This window comes from Protopterus annectens, chromosome 8.part0 (genome assembly GCF_019279795.1).
Source record: "Protopterus annectens isolate FY-2018-M chromosome 8.part0, PAN1.0, whole genome shotgun sequence".
Taxonomy (NCBI): Eukaryota; Metazoa; Chordata; order Ceratodontiformes; family Protopteridae; genus Protopterus; species Protopterus annectens.
In genome coordinates, this window is record NC_056741.1 from 1918595362 (window position 1) to 1918617204 (window position 21843).

Genomic DNA, 21843 nt, shown 5'->3' on the forward strand with positions numbered 1-21843 from the left:
AACCTCTTGCTGTGAGGCAACAACGCCACCAATAAACCACCGTGGATTTCGACAGTATAAAGCTGAAACCATCACAACACCAACACTTCACAATCATGAAACCAAAGCATCGAACATGCAGAATACAGCACACAACATACAAACCATAACACCCACACCACAAAACACCACACAGACACACACCTACACTACACAAATGCAGGGGGCAAGCACCCTTGTACCCCCCCCACTTATATATACTAACTCCGAGATCGCATAAACAGTAAAGAAAAAAATAATCGCACACAGCCAACGCACACAATCATACCTCCACCTCCCCACCCTAACCCACTCGTACAAGTTAGAAAAACACACACACACACTCTCGCCTTAAACTGCAGACACCATCCCAGCCAAACTCTTCCGCAACATAACCTACATGCATAAGCACAAATTCGACATAGTCTTATTCACGCTTATGCACTTTTGTTATTTTGAAGTTTCGACTTCATGGACACAAATTTCTGAAATTCGATATTTCAGCAATTCGTGTTTATGAAGTAAAACCATGTATATATGTGTGTGCGTGTGTGTGTAATGTGTGTGCACGCGTGTGTGTGTGTGTGTATATATATATATATATATATATATATATATATATATATATATTTATATAAATAATGTACAATATGTGTGTGCATAATATGAAAGTCCACGTAATTATCTCTAACTAAATGAGGTAGTTGAGGCTAGTTGCCTGGGCTAAGCTGTTTAACACTGAGCAGTTATATGTAACTAAAGGAGTTTGACTATTGCTGTCTGGTATTCATTTCAAGGTTTTATTACTACTTCAGTGTTTTACTTTATGGTGTTTAATAAAATTTCATTATAAAATTAAATTATTCCAGCAGTCACAGTTTTTTTGTATTGAATATATTTTTTTTTTGGTGCTACTCCTGGATGAATCACCCTAGTAGAGGTGTGAATTTCATTACTTTAGTGCATCCAAATACAGCGTTTTGCAGGGTAAGTCAGGAAGGGCACAGAAGGCACAGCTTACATGTGCAGATAAATACCATTCTTGATTTATGAGTCAGCTGAGATCTATTATCAGGTAATTGGAGGGTGTTTGTTTCTGTGAAGTTATTACCTGTCTGGCATTTATTTAGCTCACAACACTGCTGTGGCCAGAATTTCAAATCAAGCAGCAGATCAAGGGATGGTGGTGTAGATACCACAGTGGTGTGAATTTAACGTGTTTGAACGTGACAGCTTGGTAGAGAAGTATATAGGACTGGGCTGCTGTAGGTGATTAACTAGATTTTGGTTAAAAATTGAATTTCATTTCAGTTATTATTTTAACCACTTATAAAACATGCACAGGACAGTATTTGTGTTTACATAGTGTCTTGGACTCCTTGTGTAAAAAAAAAAAAAACAAGAAACAACGGCACAGTCCCCCACCAGTCAGTAGACAAGTATTCAAAATGTAGTGAAAAAATCTTTGCAGGAAATCCACATAGGCAAGTAAAAGTCGACCATGGCGTGTAATAAATGAGAAAATCAAGTACACTTGTAAAACAAACTAAACTCTTTCATCCGAAGCTGTACTGAACAGCAGTTCATCAGAATGTAGTGCCTGTCTTGCTGCTGTAGAGCAGACTCCCGATCCACAATAAAGCAAAGTTAATTTGCTTCCGTATTTAAGGGTTTAAACCTCTGTATTTAACTCATGCTAATATTCATGCATAAAGAACTCATCCATGCTAATTTTACTTCTTTATCATTCTCAGATTATTTAAACCTCTGTGTTAATTTAACCTTGTACTACTGTTCTCAACCACTCAACATGCAAATTTGCTTTACATCCTTCACCAAGCTGTTCTTTAACTTTTGTATAGTTTTTGCTATTTTCTATGTAAAATTTGCTAAGTTTGTTTCTGTTTCCACTATGTATTGTACTTCGTGTTATGGAGCTTGTACTATGTATTATTGGAGCTTTTCTCCCCGGGCCTCTACTGAAAATGGGCTCTTTGAGCCCAGTGGACCTCCCCAGTCATCAAACTGGAAATAAATAAATAAATAAAAGTGCAACTAGAATCTACGGATGGGTACTAGAAAACTTACCCCAGGTCTGCCGCCTGTAGTACTAGTGGACAGAGGCAAGTCCTGAATGCTTTATCGCATGCACGAGTCCCCTCAAATCATGTGTGGTATGATCTCAGTTATTCTCACTAGGTTAATGTATAATTATTGACCTTGTGATTGGTAAGTCCAGTCTCCTAACCAAACAGGATTGGTTAATTCAAACACTAAAAGGGAAATTAGCTAAGGGTAAAATGGCCCACAAAGGCATCTAGCCTAGGACTTGCATATGAACCTATAAGAGCAAAAAGTAGTGGCTATAGAATAACACATGAAAAATTTAGATGCAGCTGTGCAGTGTGGTATTTGCATCTTTTTTTTTTAGCACCCTTGGTGAGCCATCTCATATGTAGGGTCCCTATTAGAATGACAAAAATAAAAAATCGAACGTCTAAAGAGTCGAATATTCAGCCACTCGAGATCGGTTTTCTGAGATTGCAGTACAGTGAATATCAGAAAATTTGCCCTTTCCTCACTGTAGTGCGATCTCGGAGTTGGTATATATAATTAGTGGGGGGTGTAGCTCCCCACAAAACAGTAGACACTTGTTTGCCTGTTTGAAACCTTTGATCATCTTATGGCTTTTCCCAGTGGTCCCTCCACCTTCTGTGTATCTTTGTCCCGTCTAACATGTATCGTTTTTTGCAGCTTGGAGTGGGTCTTATGTTACTCAAGTTTCCCTGTCAGTGTACATAATGTTTTTCATGTGATTACAGAAACTTTATCCTACCCTGGTGCAGTCCCAGTGATAGAGCCACTGTTGATGGACATACTATTTTAGTTAGTGGATTGATAGTGAGGAGAGGTGAGCAAGGTCTTGCCTATGTTGGAGATAATTTTGTGGTGGAGGGAGTAGTGTTTTGAGTGGCTCAGTGGGTAAGGAGATCTACTGGATTGCTAAATAAAGTTATGTACTTAAAAGTGGAAACCTTTTATGGAAGATTCACCGGACTTGGTAGTTATATTTGATTGACATCTTGCTGGAATAATCCACTGGACTTGCAGCTAAACTTGTATATGTTTTCTATGGTAACTGTTGTCTTGCAGAATGTTAAAATTCATTTGGGACTGTTAAGTGCAGTTTGTTAGGGTTTTGCAGACTAGAGCAGAGTGGTCTATAATGGAAATGTGTTTGAGAAGTCAAAGGTAGCAGGACTTGTAGGTGACACTTGACTTCAAGGACTGACCATTTAGCTACGTTAGATCTGCACAGGTCGTTCTATGAAACATGTTAGTAAGTCCCCATTATCACATGGTCTACAAGTGTGCAATCTTGCATGTAGTTATTTGCACTCCCGTTTTGTTCGCAAAAAGAGTTTATTGCGGATTTCCTGTTGTACACTACTTACCAGCTGACGTGGATGCAGCATGAACATTTTCCTCCACAGTACTACTTCATGACTGGATGCTCAGAGGAGGGACCATGTCTTGGTCCATTCTGTTTGGATTGGGTGTCAATTGGTACTGCTAATGTGGCCATTTATTGTTCCACTGCATGGGAAAGCGTTGAATGACTGACCCTTCAAATGCAGTGGTTTTGTGTTCAAATCAGACACCGGTTCAAGTGCTTAAAAAGTACTGTTACAGCCATAGTTGTTTTGTATAAAGCACTTCTCCAAGTCATGCTGTGGTATTTGAATGTTAAGAATTTCAGACCTTGCCTCTGAGGTTAAAGGTGCACTGTCATTGACATTGTTTCTGACAAGATTACCTTTTGGGAGGTTGATTAAATAAAGTAAGCTGATTATGAATGATTTTTAAAAATTCATGTTGCTATTGTGGAACACCACACTAACACGTTAATTATTGATTACATTGCACAGTGCTTTGATTTAACATCTGCTGTACATATTTCTGGACTTGGCTGTATCCTTAACAAAATAGAACTGTGCTTGAAATATGGTAGGTGTATCTCCTGATGGATTTTGAGTAGTTATTTTTACTCTTCATAAAATGTACAAGGAAATCAAGTGTTCAAAACACAATGTCGCATGAAAAATTCTATATTCATTTCCCTAACATTGCGGGAGATTTATAAAATCACACATGAAATCGGTAAATATTGGCAAACAACAAAGTCCTGGGTGTTAACAGCACACAAAAGAAAGATGTATGCCCTTTTCTTGGATGTTTTGCAAGTTGATGTGTTTTAATTTGTAGTTCACTTGCTTAGGAAAGTAACCAGTTTGTTATTGTGAACTGCAGCTAACTTCAGTCTTTGTGTTTCCTTTCCGTAGCACCTCAAAGACAAATTTTGGAACTTTGTCTTCTACAAATTTATTTTTATTTTTGGTGTCCTGAATGTTCAGACAGTGGAAGAAGTTGTAATGTGGTGCCTGTGGTTCGCTGTTCTTGTGTTCATGCAGCTTATGGTTCAGCTATGCAAAGATCGTTTTGAATATGTGAGTACAGCTGTATTTTTTAAATTTTTTTTTTTTTTTTTTTTTACCTTGAGTACCTGTTACTGTCACAGAAACTAGACCCAAAGTTTGACTTTGTCTACTGCTGATAAGCTATGAGTAGCATTTTGTAAAAAAAAGTTGGTCTGAGGTCTTTGCTTGCATGAGAACTTGGAACTGTCACCTTACCCTTTAGTGGTCAGTTTATCACAGAAAACCAGCATTTAAAGATCAATCTGTAGACTGAAAAAAATACGCATTCCATGCTTGAAACATATGGACCTGTTTTGAGGCCAGAATTTATATGGTATTCCATTTTATAAACCATGTATTCTGGTGTGGAACTTCAGTGCTCTGCTCACTTCCACTTCGTACACAAGTCTCAAAAATTATCATTCTTCAATCCCCTTTGTTTTGTAATTGAAGCATATGGTCCTGTTGCAGGTAGCTGAAATGAATATGAGAATAGTTTGTATTTCAGTTGTAGTACTTCATTTCCTTTACTAAGGATAGATAGATTAAGGAGGCCAGGTTATAGACCATCTTTGGGGAGAGTGACTCTAGCAATAAATCGTGGCACAAGTAGGACTGGGTATAATCCAAGTGTCATCTTCCAGACTGAAATTCTAAAAGCAGTAGATTCCTTCTCTGGAGGTTTCACCTTGGGTATTGTGCTGCAATGCACTGACATATGTATGTGTGCCCTGGACCAGGGCTTTATTTTCTGGTAACACTTGGCTTGTAATTGCAGGGAATCAGTGTTTGGCTGTCTGCTGAAGTTTTAAAATCAGAAAAGAAATCAGGGAAGTATTTCTTTTCTTTCTTTGTATCTTATCTTGCTGAGCTCCATTTGTGCCTAACGGAGAGTACTTCTTAAACAATTTGAATTACAGATCTACATTAAGTATATTTTTCACACTTTAATTAGTGTTTCTTGCCAGCACTGCACTGGTTGTATTTATTTGCTCATCAGTACTAGATTGTTTTTTATTTGTGTAACAGTTCTGCACTACTTTGCTGCAATGTTTTTATTTATTTGTTTGACTGGATTGTTTACTTTTCTGTGTCTCCATTTATGTAATTGCTGATCTGTGGTTGAATTTTTGTATAGTTTGTGGCTTTTGCTGTTGCCCAACCCCACTATAAATTTGATAAGGGACACTCCTCCCAGTCCCATCTCATTAGCTCATTCCACCTAATACAGAGATCATTTGGGAAGATCACACCCCTTACTTCCTTAACCCTGAATTTTCTTCGGTTCCTCCGATCTTCCTTTCCACTTTACTAACAACAACAACAACAAAAAATGCTTTATTCAGCTTCTTTTACTGTATTTGTGTTTCCTCCTGCTCCATTACTTCATCTTGCTTTTTCTGCTACTTGCTGCTGCTCGTTCTCTAAAGTGTTCAGTTGCATCTTTTCTATTGCATTTGTTACTGCTTTTTTATAGCCTGTTTAAATTGCAAGTGTTATTCTAAGCCTCTTAGTTTTGGTTTAAGCACTTTGGCTTTAGGCTAACCCCTTAGCTCTCCCTAGCCTTCTCCATAAGATTCTGAAAAATATGGATGGATACTTTCCTACAGTTTCTCCTGCCAGTGTGGTTGAAACGGGCATCCTGAGACAGTGTAGCAACTGCCTTATGTACACAGACCACCACCTACCACTACCACCTAGGAACACAATTTGCAAGAGATGCAATTACATTAGGAACCTAGAGGTCAAGCTCTCTCCCTCACAAGCCAGTATATCTGGCACTGAGAAGCTTGTCAACACAATCACTACACCTCAAACGCCAACCCCACCTACACAACACACACCCACATATGTGGAGGTCCTCAACAAAAACATAAAACAAAGGAGATCTCCGAGGCAAAAAATCTGAGGTAAAAACGCATGCGATCTCCACAGCCCTCCACACCACATACTACGCAAAGCTGACACACCTGTGTCTCACAGTTGCTAAGGCTTAACTGTAAACCCAACATATTAGTCATAGGTGACTCCATTGTGAGACACACAGATGTGCCCCTTACCAGGCTGGATAAGGAGAAAGTCACAGTTAGTTGTCTGTCAGGGGCCAGAATCCACCATATCATGCACGCAGTCCGGTCTTTCAACAGGTACTGTTATGACCCTGTCATCATCCATGTTGGTGTGAATGACTTGAGACGTACCTCCCTGGACTAATATGAACAGAGACATGATTGAACTCGCTGAATATGTCTCCCAGGCAGGTATGTCCCTAGCCTTAAGCAGCATTCTGCCATCACCCAGAATGATGTTTGAATACAAACAGAAAATGATTGACTTTAACAATTGGCATAGTTTCTGGTGTCATTCCAGGGGGATCCAGTACCTGACAGCCTGGGAAGATATGATCGACAGACCACTGTGCTTTACCAGTGATGGCCTGCATCTGTCTCACCTGGGCTTCAGGATTCTGGCAAAGGCTCTTGCCTCCCCCATAGTGCCTATTTTAGGAAAAGTGATGAGGTTAAAACTACAAACTTAAAATTTCAACAAAACACAAATTAAAGGTCATGCTGCTAAATGCTAGGAGTTTAAACATGAATCTGCACTCATTGCAAGCATTCCTAACCCTGGAAAATGCTGACATCTGTGCAGTCACAGAAACCTAGTTCAAAGCTGCGGAGAGCGCCCCAGCCTTACCTGGTTATTCATCCTATCATAAATTCAGACCCCAAATTGTGGGTAGTAAAGCCAAAGGAGGTGGAATTTCAGTATATATTAAAGACATACATACCTCCAGGCTGGTCAAACAGTATGACTTATAGGAGACACTCCAGGTGCAGTTTAACTATTGACAAAAAATCCATATACAAATCGTAGCTAGCTACCAGCCCCCAAATCTGATCCAGGATGCCCAAACTGCTTATCTAGACCTCTTTGAATCTATCAAGATTCAACCCTTTACCCTGATCCTTGGTGACTTTAACTAATCAAACATAGACTGGAAGAACTACTCTTGCCAGAACACAAATGTCCAGAGATTCCTAGATTTCGTCAGTGCAAATGCTTTGGAACAGCTAGTCGATACCCCTACAAGAGGTGAATAATGTCTTGGACTTGGTATTAACCAACATGAGTAACCACTGCAGTATCGTCCTCCTTTGTCAGATCTGACCGTAAAGCAGTCACATTCAAAGTCACCATCTCCCCCCGACCCTCCCCCTTCTAGCTAGGGTCAGTCATAAAAACTTCTCCAGAGCTGATTACAGCCTCCTGAGGGATGGTATAAACAACTTCACAGCCCCCTCCCTCTCTCTAGGAACTGGCACCAGTATCCAAAACTATACCAAATTATTATACGAACATTTATGTAGATGCTTGGAATCAGGAATACCTGACTGGACTAAATCATCCTCCTCAAGGAAGAGTAAACCTGTCTGGTGGACATCTGCAATAAATAAACTCTATAATAAAAGGAAAAAAAATTGCTGTCCAGGACTAAGAAAGAGCAGGTGTCCAATTGAAAGCAATCTCTCCTTAGCCTAAACAAGCAAATAAGAGCACTAGTGAAATCCTCCAAAGCAAACTTCGAGTCCAAATCGGCCACATCTACTAGAGACAATCATAAGGCCTTCTTCACATATGTTTGCAATCTTAAAGGTAGCACCTAGATCTGTTCAGAACTGGTGGTCAAGGACACCACATATACAAATGCTGTAGGTATAGCAAACTTGCTGGCTGACAGATTCAGCGAAAATTTTACCCCTCTGTCCCCCCCCCCCCCCATCAGTAAATCAGGACATTCCCAGTACCTGCCCCCTTCCCTGTATATCTAGGGATCAGGTCATCACTGCTCTTTCAAAGGCAAAAAATACAGCCTCCATGGGACATGATAACATCCCAGGCTGCATCCTACATGAACTCTGGCAGGACCTTGCAGCACAATTTAGGCGCCCTATTCAACCAAAGCCTGAATACCAGTTTTATCCCAGCTGAGTGGAGGACAGCCACTGTCATCCCTTTACACAAAGGTGGAGCATCCACTGATCCTGGAAATTATAGACCCATCAGCCTAACTAGTCTGATCTGCAAGGCCATGGAACTGATTTTCATGGACCTCCATTAACAAGGACATCGGCAACCTCCAAACACTCGATCCACACAGTTTGGCTTCGTCAAGGGGAGGTCATGTCTGTTAAATTTGGTCAACTTTTTTGAGACAGTCACCAAAGCCATGGATGAGGGGAAGACAGTCCATACCGCCTACCTTGACTTGTCCAAAGCCTTCGACACTGTTCCCCACTTGGGCATAATAGAGTAACTCTGTCAACAAGGCATCAATCCGTGTGTTACCAGGTGGGTAGCCAACTGGCTCACTGATAGAAGACACCTCGTCAAAATAGAGGAAGCCACCTCAAGCAGTAGACCCTTTTCGAGTGGCATACCCCAGGGTTCAGTCTTGGGGCCTTTGTTATTTGGAATATACTTTTCTGAGGTACAGGCCAAAACCAGTGGGCTATGGCTGACCAAGTTTACAGATGACTGCAAGTTGGGAGCTGTCATCAATTACCCTAGTGATGTGGGCATCCTTCAAGAGGGTCTCACCCAAACAAATGACTGGTGCCAGAAACATGGCCCCAAGCTTAATACAAAAAAAAATGCATCATCCCCTAGAGAGATTTCCCCACAAATTATCACATTAATAACAACATTCTAGGTATGCAGGCAGTCGTGAGGGATTTGGGCACCCAGATTGGTAGCAGCCTGACTTTCGACCACCATATTGCTTCCATTGTACAGAAAGCTTTCTACATGGCCCACCTCATAAGTAAGGGTGTCTCATCCAGGGACACAGAGGTTATAACATCCCTGTATTCTTATCTTATAAGGCCCATTATTGAGTACAACACCCCATTCGGGTGTGTACCTCACAAAGCACATGCAGCAGCTGGAGAGACCACAGAGGTTCTTCACCAAGAGAATCCAGGACTTCAAAAATCTACCATACACAGATAGGCTAAAAGCCCTATCCCTCTACTCTGTTTCATAAAAACTCCTCAGAGGTGACCTCTGTCTGGCATACAAGGTGATCTCGGACCCTCGCCTTGATGGGACTGCTGCATATCCGCAAGACAAGCTCCATGGCCTCACATGCAGCCTCAGCCTGGTCTGTGACATCAATAGGACTTGCTGGCAGGACAGATTTGTGTCCCAGAGACTCCCCCATCTATGGAATAGACTCCCTCTCCATGTCAGGCAGCATTCCTCTTTACCCCTTTTTAAGCACAATCTGGATAAATGGATGGGAAATAGAAAATACATCTCTGGGATTCCACCCATGTCCCTGCTGGACAAGGGGCATTGGCTGCTTATTTGTCTATGCATGGGCTAAATTCTTGGCTAGGCTTATAAGGGCCTCAGGCTAGTAGCCTAGTAACTTCCATTTGATCCTATGTACTTTGGCTGATTTGATTTGTGTCCCCTCAAAAAATCTGATATGATCCCAGTTATTCTCACTAGATGTAATGTATTGTCAATCATGGGATGGGTAAGGCCAGTCTAACGCCAGGCGGGATAGGTTAATTCAGGCACCAAAATGAAAATTTGCTAGGCTTACAATGGTCCACAAGGGCCACTAGCCCATGATAACCATTTAGAGCTGCCTTCTGCATTGCCTGTTCTTTTTATGCATTTTTTTTTTTGGCTTTTATTTCTTATTTTGAGAAATCGGTTGCCCTGTGTTTTTGGGCATCCTGTAATTTGAGTATGTATCTAGGTGAGAGATTGATGTGCTCCTGATCTAGGAAAACTTTAAACATTTGGGCTTCAAATTTCACTTACTTTTCGTTTGTTGTTTTAATTAATACACAAGAGTTTATCTTCACCTCGTATTCTGATAAGACTTTGTTCTGGACCAGCTAGTCTCTACACTCACTAGGGGGAGCAGCATTCTTGACTGAGTCCTCACCAGCATGGAAGAATGTTGTTCCCTGACAAGTGTAATGCCCTAACTGGTCAGGTTGGACCTTAAAGCTGTCTCCTTCAGTATAAAAATAAAACCTAAGACACCAGGCAGACTTAAAATAGGAAGTTTGCCTTGGAATAGATCCTAAAAATTTCAAGTGACACCCTGGTCAAATTCCAAGTCTTTCTAAACCTAGGTAATAATGCTGCCTTTGTGGAGTCGTACACAAAAACCTTTTACATTCATGTATACAGATGCATATGGGCAGTGGTACCTACCCGAAGTAAGCACAGGACAAGCTTAAAAAAAAAAAAAAGCCACCCTGGTGGAATCACAGCATCATTAGATTGTATAACAGAAGGAAGAAAATCTTGGCCAAAAAATAGGAAAATGTGATGCTCAGCTAAGTAAGAACTCTCTTACCAAACTAAAACAGCTCAGAGGACTAGTCTACCAAAGCCAGATTTGAGGTAAAAGTTGCATCCCATGCTAAGCATTCTTGCAAGGTATTATTCAGCTATCTCTGAAACATCAAAGGCAATACACAACAATATGCCGAACTAATGGTAAATGGAGACACCTGTACTGTGCCGGGGATTTAGCAAATCTGCTGGCTGATAAATTCAGCTCCAGTTTTATCCCACTTTCTCCCACTAATGCCTGTCAAGATATACCCCAGGTATCCCTAGGGAACAGGTCCTCAATGGTTTCTTCAAGGCCAAAAACTGCATTGATAAGACCTGACAGTATTCCAGGATGTCTCCTTAATGACCTGAAATTTGACCTGTTGGGGCCACTAGAGACACTGTTCAGTTGTAGCATCCAAACAGGCTTTGTACCAAGTGAATGGAGGACTGCAGCTGTTATTCTTGTGCACAACAGTGGACCATCCACAGATCCAGGAAAGTACAGACCCATAAGCCTGACAAGTCTCGTATGTAAGGCCAGTGAAAGAATAATCTTGGACATGATGAGTAACTACACAGGAACATTCAGACATTGGATCCAACTCAGTCTGGTTTTGTCAAGGGTATGTCATGCCTATGTAGCCTGATGGACGACTTTAAGAAGGTTACTAAAGCAGTGGACTACAACAAACAGTATAGACTGCCTGCCTTGACTTGGCCAAAGCATTTGACACAATACCCCACTAGAGCATTGTAGACAAGCTCACAAAGTTAGATATAAACCTTTATGTCATCTAGCTGTCTCACGGATAGATTCACCTATCCTGACTTCTAATGCCATACCTCCACAAAATCGATAACAGAGTCTCTCAGGGCTTAGTGCTGAGGCTCCTCCTTTTTTTGGCATCTAGCTCTCTGAAGTCAAGTCCAACATCAAAGGCCTCTGGCTGACAAAGTATGTGGCTGAGGTGGTATAGACGTGCTCATGGCTTCCTTCAAGTATCACAGTGATAAGTGATATTTTTCTGTTCTTGCCATTTAGAGTGTTAATATTTGCCATTCACCTGTAAATAATTTGACTGCACAATGTATTAAGACTTCAGTTTCAGTGGCTCTTGTTTTTCCTTCAAAAAAGTGTTTCTATTTGGTTTCACATTTTTTGCTTTTCCAAAATCCACAAATGGTGAATGCAATAGCTATATACTCTAAGGCCTTCTTTTCTGTTTGGGAACTTAGCATCAGTAGCTGACTAGCTGTGAACACTGAACTTTCAAGCAGGCTACTTCATAAAGACCTTTACCATTTTCCTAATCAGGTTGAAACTTGGTAGTGTAGAAGAAAATTATAAAAGGAAATATCTAGTGGAGCATGCTGTCTGAGAAGACTGGAAAGCTAATTTAAAGCAGGACAGTATATCAAGAAATAAATTCCTTTGCATGCGATGTTAGGGACTTTTCTGTTTTCTTCAGCTGCAGAGGCTGGGCTTTTACTGACTACAAAGTGTCAGGAAGTAGAGCTCTGTATTAGCTTGGTCAGGACAGTTTCACCTATTGTTGGTGCCTAAACTTAGAATTGGGTAGGTTCCATCATTTGGGACCAGTGATGGCCCAAGTCAGTTTTCCCCCATAGTGTAGCAAACTTTAGAATAAGAGCTGCAGATTTTCCTAGATTGCAAGACCGTCTTCATTCTAGTAGAACATCTTTGATCGTCTTTCCCTCTGACTGAAATAGAGTATAGAAGTCTTTGGTATCCTTGAAATTCATGCTGCCTATACCTATGAAGCCTTTCAAAAATTTGAAACACTGAAGACATTTTCTGTCTTGGGATGAGGATTACTGAAGCTTTACATTTCAGGTCCTTCTTCCTTTCAGATTGAAATTCACCTAGTTTTCAGGCTTCACCCAAGTGGCCAGTATTAGAGACCATTAATATTATAGGTGAAAATTTTAAAGCTGTGTTGAAATGTTTAAAAAGTTGTCTCAAAAAGTGTTGTAACCAATTCAAAACTGGGACAGTACCTCACAAATAAACTTGTTAACCCAACAACAAACCACAAGGTGCCGAGCAATGCTTGCCCAGTTGCGCTGTTATAAAGATATTCAAAAATATTCACCAAGACGTCCTAATATTAAACAAACAGATGTAATTTAATAAGTGTTAAGCTCTTTTGCCCACAGTACAGTCTACAACGGACTTCATCAGAACAAATACTTTTGATGACTAACCAGACTTTTTATACTGTTAACTGATCATGTGACTAATTAACTTCCCAACACTTAACGTATAAAATAGTTTTAATATGTCATGTAATTAAAATACAAATAATGATTTTACATACATAAAAAGCAGTAAATTATTTAACAAATCCATTGCACGTACCATTTTTACACAAATCAGTTTCTTTGACATAGTTTTAGCAGCTCATAGTTTTAAAATACTGTTCAAAAGAAATCATGTCATTCGTACCATTCTGTGCACTTGCATTTAACCACACTTGCCACAGGAGTTTTGTATTCTAACCTCAGTTTTTTTCTTATTTGTATAAGCTCTGAAGAGTTGGTCTAGCCTATTCCTCTAAAGCACATTTATGTGCCATTTCTGCATGTATGCCTCTAGGTCCACAACTGCTTTCTAGAGTTGAGGTCAAGTGTTTTTTCAATGATATCCTTCATTTGAACCCACCTAGGTGGCCTTTTTCCCCTTTGTGGGATCTTAACTTTGTTTTGGAAAAATATAATCAGCCGCCTTTTTATCCAGTGGTTTCCACATGTCTGCATTCTCTATATGGAAAAACATTCTACTAGTGGGCCTTCTGGAAGGGTTTCTGAACTTAAAGCCATTATGGCCTGTCCTTCCTTCCTTATTTTTTTCATAAGGATAGGGTTTCTGTGAGGGTCACTCGACTTCCTTTTTGCCTTAAGTTGTCAATGAGTTGTCTGTCAGCCAGGCCATCAATCTTCCCACCTTCTTTCCAAATCCTTGGAACAAAAGTGAAAGACCTTTACATTCCTTGGATGTGCACAGGCATTATGACTTTATCTGGATAAAACTAAAGACCTTTGGGAAATTGACCAGACGTTTTTGTTTCCTTTTATTAGGCCAAGTCGGGGCAGTCTTGTCTCTAAGCAAAACATTGTTAACTGGATTTCTAAGTCCATTTCCCCTTGCTGTGTCCACCATGATAAGCCCTTGCCTTCTACAGTTAAAGTCACTCCACAAGAGCAGTTGCTTCCTCTGGAGCCCTTTACAAAACCATTAATTTCATGGCTTTTCTAGAAGCAGTCAGTTGGTCATCTACACTTTCATGAAACATTATAGGATAAATGCTTTTCTCAGGATTCAGAGCTCCCTTGAATAGATCTGTTCCCTCTGGATTGACCGTTCCCTTGTTCCATCCATGCTTTCTAAGAGTTAAACTTTGAGAATGCCCCAACAATAATGGAATACTACAACAGTGATCCAAGGAAAGACCTAGTACAGTTGTGTAAGAACTTAAATAACATACTGTCACAGTATTGCTTCCCACCCATCCTTCCCACATTTTTTTCCTTTCATGTCAATATATTGTCCTTTATTTATTTTTATGGACAGAGGAGGAGGCATTCTCTATTCCAGCCTATTAATTGACCTTTTACCTTTATTTTACTTTTCCTCCTGTGTCTTCAGCCTTCTTAGCTTTGAGATAGTCTGAGGCTCTCTTACTCCTATATCTGCTTATGTACCAATAAGCCTAAGGGCTTACGTCATACATTGGGCATATGGTTGTACGGAAAGTTTTGGCTTTGGTATCTTGGCTGTATGTCCAGGTTTTTTGGAGAAATAAGCCAATAGTATTGGAATACTGCAACAGCAATCAGTGGGGCTTGTATTGGAAGTTCCTGCACAGCTGTTAAACAATAAAACATGCCATGCATACAGTTCACAGAGAAATACAGTAGTGTTTAAGTAAATTGAGCTATTTCATCTCTTACAGTGCCAGAGACTTCATCAGAGTAAAATACTAACATCTGTTTTTTTTTTAAGATTTCTTTTCTTCATCTCATGATGTGAGATATCCAGAAAAAGCACTTTTAAATAATGAACCATTTGTTCAACACTGAATTCTTTATTGGTTTTGGTGTTAACATTCTGAACTAGCATTTCACTGGTGATTTTTGTTTGCTTTTTATTTACTGGCCTCACTTGTTTGGGATGCAGTCACAGGATATTATGGCACTACATCAAATTCTACATCCATACCTAATGATTTGATCATTTTACTGCAACAGATTACTGCAGCAGATTGCAAAATATTTGCCAAGTTAGAGTGAGACTGTTAATGACCAGTTGGATGACTGGGCTGGCTCCAGTTCTGCATTTGAAGTTGAGCAAACAGCACTTCTGCACAGGTTGTATGACAAGGTGCACAGCCCAATAGAGATTGGGAAACTATATTGATGCCAAACCAGATTGCTTGATTATCATCTCTGGACACAAGGCTGTGGTGACAATGGCTCAGTAAATGAGCAACTTTGGTAATTTGAAATGATAATTTAAGTTTCTTAGTTTACTGATGGATAATTCTTATTTGAAGGAATGTTGCAGAATATGTACAGTACCAAAGGGCATGCATTTTTTTGAAGGTTTCTGCATTAATTCAGTACTCTGTAAGGATTTAGTGGAGTTATTTGACTGAACAGGCTGCGAATTATGGAACCATATTAAAGACACTGAGAGGAAGTTGGATTGGGCGATTAAGATTCTTAATGAGAATGTCACCAAGGACTTTGTCTTTATCACTTATGAGGCAGAATGTATGAATATTTTACAAAAGTGGATAAGAAATCCAAGGGGATACAGGAGAGAAAAGGAGAAAAAGCTGTTGAGAGAAAAAGGAGTATGATGCAAAGCAGGTATACCCAGTTCCATAGGGCATCTAGTTAGGTATTTCCCCTCCACACATGTGCCTAGGACAGAGGAGGGCCATGATAATACAGGGTCCACATTCACATCAGCACAGCATGACTCTTGTGGTCTGCAGGTCAGAGAAAATACATCACAAACAGAATAACAAGACTTGCATGGACAGAATACACCAGCAGTAGTGACTGCAACAACATGAACGATGTAAGGGAAATGAATCATGATGTGATTGTAAGTTTTAGTTCTTCAAATTTTCAAATTTATAGTTTTAATAGTTTAACAATAACTGAACATCACAAACAGTTATTTAAAAATGGGTTCATGTTTCTCTCACACATTGTATTTATGATATTGCTAACAGTTTTGTACAAAATAAACTGTTCAATAGAAAATTGAATTTACAGTTGGTCTTTGTGCAACAGGCTGTTGAGACATACTCTTCCTTGTCAAAGAAGCAGCAGATTGACATTTTTAACCCCCAACTCGTTCTGGTTTTTTATACCTTTGAAAGTTTTGCGAGTTTGATTTGAGAAATTGTCAGCAAAAGAAAGATTTAAGCTCATCAGCTTGACACCAGCTGACAGGAATAATGTATTTGACTTTTTGAAAGATAGTGTAATATGTTTTTTGAAGCTGGACAAGGAGGGGTGCTTATTATCGACACTGTGGATTACTGTTCTAGGGCATTATTGATCTTGCATAGTGATGATACCTATGAAAGTGTTTCTAAAATGAAATAAGTATTGCATAGTCTAAAACTGATTTGTCTTTTATTTGACATGTTGATACAGGTTGAAATTAGTAAGTATGGTTATGATTTTTTTTACTCGGGCTGAATCCTTGTATTTCAATTTTCTTTGGTGTTCCTAAAATCCACAAGGATCCTACTAATCCACCTTTAAGACCATTTGTCAAAGCCAGTGGCTCTAAAGATAATAAATTTAAAAAGTTTTCTAATCAGTCATATTTTAAGGGACTAGTGGTATTTTTTTACAAAATTTATCAAGTGTTGTCTATGATACGGTATTGGTTACAGTTGATGCAGATTTGTTCAAAATAATTCTTCACGATATTGGGTTATGTTGGTTTGCTGAATTACTCTTTGAGACTACAAGTAAACTAATTTGCAGGCTAATTAGTGTGTTTTATGGAAATGGTTTTAAAATATATATTTTTTCTATTTTGATAATGAATATTTCCACCAGAAAAAGGAGCAACAGTATTACCGCATGTGCTTCCTGTTATGCCAATAGTGCACTACGATTTTGGGAAAAGAAATGCATATTTACTTCTGAGTATATGAGATTTGTACAAATTTATAATTAATATTTTGATTACATTTATCTTATGGATTGGAGAAATTGGTGAACTAAACAGGTTTTTTTTGGAATTCATGTCATAAACAACTTTAAGGGTTACTCATTCGTTTCTTAATGAATATATTTTTTTTGCTGTTTGTCAGCAAGGACCCCAAAAATAATAAATTTACTTCCAATATATAGTAATTTATAGTAAGATTAAATTTTTCACATTTCTATCTACATTTTAAAAGCTATCATTATCAGAAGAGAACTATAATTAAAAATGGTTGAACTCTTTAACATATTTAGGGAAAGGTTTTTTCCAGAAGATTTATTAAGGAAGGTGAGCAAGGAGGCATCTGAAAACAATCAATCAAAAGTTTGCCCAATTTTGTATCACAATAAACGTGTAGTGACAAAAGTTATGTTTGGACTAAAGTGATAATAGCAAAATGGGCTTCAATCCTCGCATTTAATAGTTTTGCTCGTATGATTCGTAAGATTAAAAGAAATTGGAACCTATCCTTCCCACCTGAACTAAGAAGTCAGATGGATGATAAACCACTTAATATGCTTTAGAAAAGGGAACAGTGTTGCAGATGTTTTGGAGAACAGCAGCAACCCTTTCACTAGTACTAGGAAGGAAAGTAAGATGGCTTAGTATGGTGTATGTTTTTTTACAACTATGCTTTATGGTGCTTTTCATTTGCATGTATTATTACATTTTTTTTTGATAAAGTATTTTTTGTATAGTACACGTTAATAGTATAATATTAAACATTTCCTTAATTTCTTTATGGGGGTGTGAGTTTTGTATTTTACAAGTGTTCAGTTTTGAAAAAATGGTTTGTTTTAAGGTGTTTAGATTTCGCATGTTTTGAGGAAATTAAAGCTTTTAAAAAATGGAGTTTTTTTCAGTGTATTATTCTGAAGAAGTCCCTGTCATTGCAAGAGAAAAAAGTGCTCCGTTTACTTGAACATTGCTGCTGTTCTCTGTGAGGTGCGTGTCTGGCGTGCTTTGTTTATTGGCTTTGATGTTAACACCCTACAAGTATTTCACCAGTTTTTTTTTGTTCGTTCTTAAACAACTGTTCTTTATTCATGTAAGATTTCTTTATGATGGTTTTTCAGTGCACCCTTTCACTGTAGTGATCGCTGCTGACTCGTCTTCAGTGCCTATTGAGGTTACCCTCCCTATGTTGTCATCTCATCTGTTGGGGGATAATTCCACCACCACCACCACACAGGTTTTTGCTAGAATGTCAGTTTGTTCTTCCTCTTGCTACTGTGACTATGGATGCTTCCTGTTAGGGTGGGAGAGATATTTCCAGGGGAGGATAGTGCAATGAATGTGGACTAGTCATGTTGGTCTGTCTTCTCATCAATGTTTTGGAGAGGTGGGTGGTCCTCGTAGCATGGCAGGCACTTCAGGACTCCCCCAGGTTGTGATTTCCATCCAGACAGACAACACCTTTGTAGTTTTTACATTAACACACACTGGTTTGTCCAGTCATACCCCCCATAGGTTCATAGATTCATAGATTAGTACTAGGCTAACTGCCCTTGCAAGCCATTTTAAGCCTAGCCAATTATCCCTTGTGAGACTCAAACCCTACACCTTGTGTTTGTATGGCAAACACCTTAACCATTAGGCCACCCTCCCAACACTTTGCAGAGCTTCTCCAGTACTCAAGCTCTCCTCTCCCACAATGTATTTGTCTAGCAGCACTCCTCAAGAGTCTGCCTTATAGCAGATAGGAATACCCTTGAAGTTGAGCAAACAGAATTTCTGCACGTCTACACCTTACAGGAAAACACATACCAGATCAAACCAGTATTTTACAGGACAAGCAGAGTCATTTCATTTTCATGCCCCATGAGTGGTCCCTCAACAACAAAGTTACAATGCAAATTTTCAGTGGTTGAGGCCAGCCTCTCTGTGATCTCTTTGCATCTCCCAGTAACGTGAAGAGCAGCAGCTGCTTTGTTATCCTCTCTCAGCAGGGGTTACTTAACCAACGGACACTGTTACAAGTAGAAAAGGACAGAAGACATACAGAAGACCACGTGGTCAAGTATGGACCGCAAAGTTTCTGGAGAAACCCACCAGCGGCAGTGCAACAATGATTCTCATTGCTCCATTCTGGCCCGACATGCTTGTGTCCCTTGTGCACGGCCTCATCCTTTGCTAATTTCATGGGTCCTGGATCCCAGTCTGAATCTTTTGTCTTATCTGGACATAAAGTCCTTCAGGCTAACTGCATGGTGTCTCCAGTTCCAGTGATGACCAATGATTCCTTTCTCCCATATAAAGTGGGTCATGTTTTAACAGCTTCACAGAAACCTTTCACTCAGAAAATTTACAAGAATAAATTAAATGATGTTCTTAGTGTTTCACTGTTGCAGTCATTACATTTGGGTAATCTGCCGGCAGGTTGCCCTCAGTCGGCCTGATTAACAAAGTCTTGGGTCCTGCGTTTGTTGCTGTCCCTTCTTCCATGATGTCAGATCGTCAGGGGTATAAAACATGCAGCCGACGCCATTACATCAGTCTTTCTTGCCGTGCGGTGACCAAAGCAGAAGCAGTTCGCAAGTGCCGGTCGGCAGACTCCTGAAATTTTCGAGTTTCAGAACCGAAGTCTTCAACTAAAAGCGAAGTACCCCATTGGGGAAACTTTTTCTTGCTCCTTACCGATGTCAGTAAAAGTTAATAATTATATTACTTGTGGGAAGCAAATACCTCATAAGGATTTTCATTTGTACTGTATTTCTTGCCTAGGCCCTGACCACAACGTGCCTTGCTGTCGGTTTTGTGCTAAATTTAACCAACACACTATTAAACTTCGGTATATTTTTGCCTCTAAATATTTTGGCTCAAGATTTAACTATCCAGAAATGTCGTCGGTTAGCAATCAGACTACCGAAATACCTAAAAAACGCAAAGAAAAAGACAGACAGACTGTCTAGGTCCAAAACCGACGACAGAGCTTCTCCTAAGCCAGTCACCGGTTCGCCGGTACTCAGTGAGACGCTTTTGCAGCCCCTGATGCCCGCTACTTTTGAATTGCAGGCCTCTGCTGAGACCCATTCGGAGTCTGGTATGCCGCAAGATACTTTAAGTATTGATGTCTCTACCTTAGATGGGTCCGGAGCTGCTGAGCAGGCACCGGCTTCTGAGGGTATTTTCAGGCCTAAAGATTTGTATATTAAACCGACGCAATCTTCAAAACCAAAACTAAAGCCAAAAACTACGTCTATGTCTAAAAAACCGATGCTTGGGCCACGTCTTCAGGTCCCAATGCCTAAAAAAACAAATGATCAAAATGGCTGAAGATTTAATTACCTTGATCAGGGGTACCCATCCCCCTCCTGTTAAGAGGCCTAGGCAAGGCAGTGACTATGAATCTTCAGATCAGGTTTCTAATTCTTCTGATTCCTCTGCTGACCAGGAATTATCTATTCCCACTTATGAGGACTCTGATGCAGAAAATTCCATCCCTTCTGCTTTTCCTCCTGAGGATTTCTCTTTTGGAGAAACTTTGCATACCTTAAGGGAACACTTTCACTGGGAGAGTCAGGATTTCTCAGAATTTAAAAAGAGACTTTGTGATTTCCTTCTTCTTCCTCAGCATAGGCCTTTGGCTATACCTCTTGTTCTAGACATTGTTGATGATGTTTTCTTAGAGTTCATTATGGCTCCTGATTCCCTGCCTCCAGCTTCTCGTAAGCCAGACAGATATTACAGGGTTCCTGACTCCCACAAATTCCTTTTTAAAAACCCTACTGCTGACCCTGAAAGCATTTCTCAGTGTCCCAAGGGCATTAAGGCTTCTACTGCTAAAAATCCTACCCCTTCTGATAGAGATTCCAAGGCGCTGGATAGATTGGGTAAGAAGGTTTACACGTCTGCAACCTTGGCAATCAGGGCTTTAAACTGCCATGTGCTTAAATATCAACAGCATGTCATGGGCTTACTTAAACAGAAAATTATGTTGATTTCTGACTGTGTGGAAAATAGAGTTGCAGGATTTATTGCATTCAGCTGAACAAGTTGGTAGACATACTTTGCAATGTGGTTTTGATTCATTGGAGGCCTCTTGCAGGGCTGCTGTAACTGGATCTGTGATAAGAAGGCATGCTTGGCTCAAGGAGCAAAATCTGCCTGACCATGTTAAAGCAAAATTGTTGGATGCTCCTTTACAACAGGACAGTCTATTTGGTAATAGGGCAGAAGAAGTTTTGAAAAAGATGGAAGATAAAGCTAAATTTATGCAAACTGTAAAAGATTTCCTACAAGTGCAGCCACCCAGGTTCAGTAGGCACTGGCCTACTAAGAACTGGTCCTTTCCAGTACCCACCAGAGCCGCTCAGGTCAAACCCAGACATTCCAAAGGCTCCAGGTTTCAGTCACAAGAACATGTAGAACAAAGCAATGGGATGCCTCCACCTCCAAATCTGGAAGTAACAAGGCACCTTTCTATGGTAAACAGTCTCAATGACTTTCCACTGCAGTCACCAAGCACTTGACATTTGGCCGCCCCTTTGGGGGGAAAACTGCCACTTCATGCACGAAACTGACAACTGATTACCCAGGACAAATGGGTTTTAAAAATAGTATCCCAGGGATACAGATTTCATTTCCACACGTTGACAACCCCGAACGGATGGCCAGATCTGCCTCCAAATCAGTGTGCAGGGGCCCAGAAACAAGTTATGTCCTTCATGAATATGGGGGCTATTCAACCAGTACTAGAAAAGGAAAACGGACAAGGTT

At 39.9% G+C, this 21843-nt stretch overlaps 1 protein-coding gene across 1 annotated transcript in view; it reads left to right on the forward strand.

The window, feature by feature from the left end:
* Positions 1–21843, forward strand: part of AMFR (autocrine motility factor receptor) — a 1369298-nt gene that overhangs the window by 179998 nt on the left and 1167457 nt on the right. The window contains exon 3 of the mRNA XM_044081420.1: positions 4362–4526. Coding sequence (XP_043937355.1) covers positions 4362–4526 — 165 coding nt within the window. The remainder of the gene's footprint in view (positions 1–4361; positions 4527–21843) is intronic.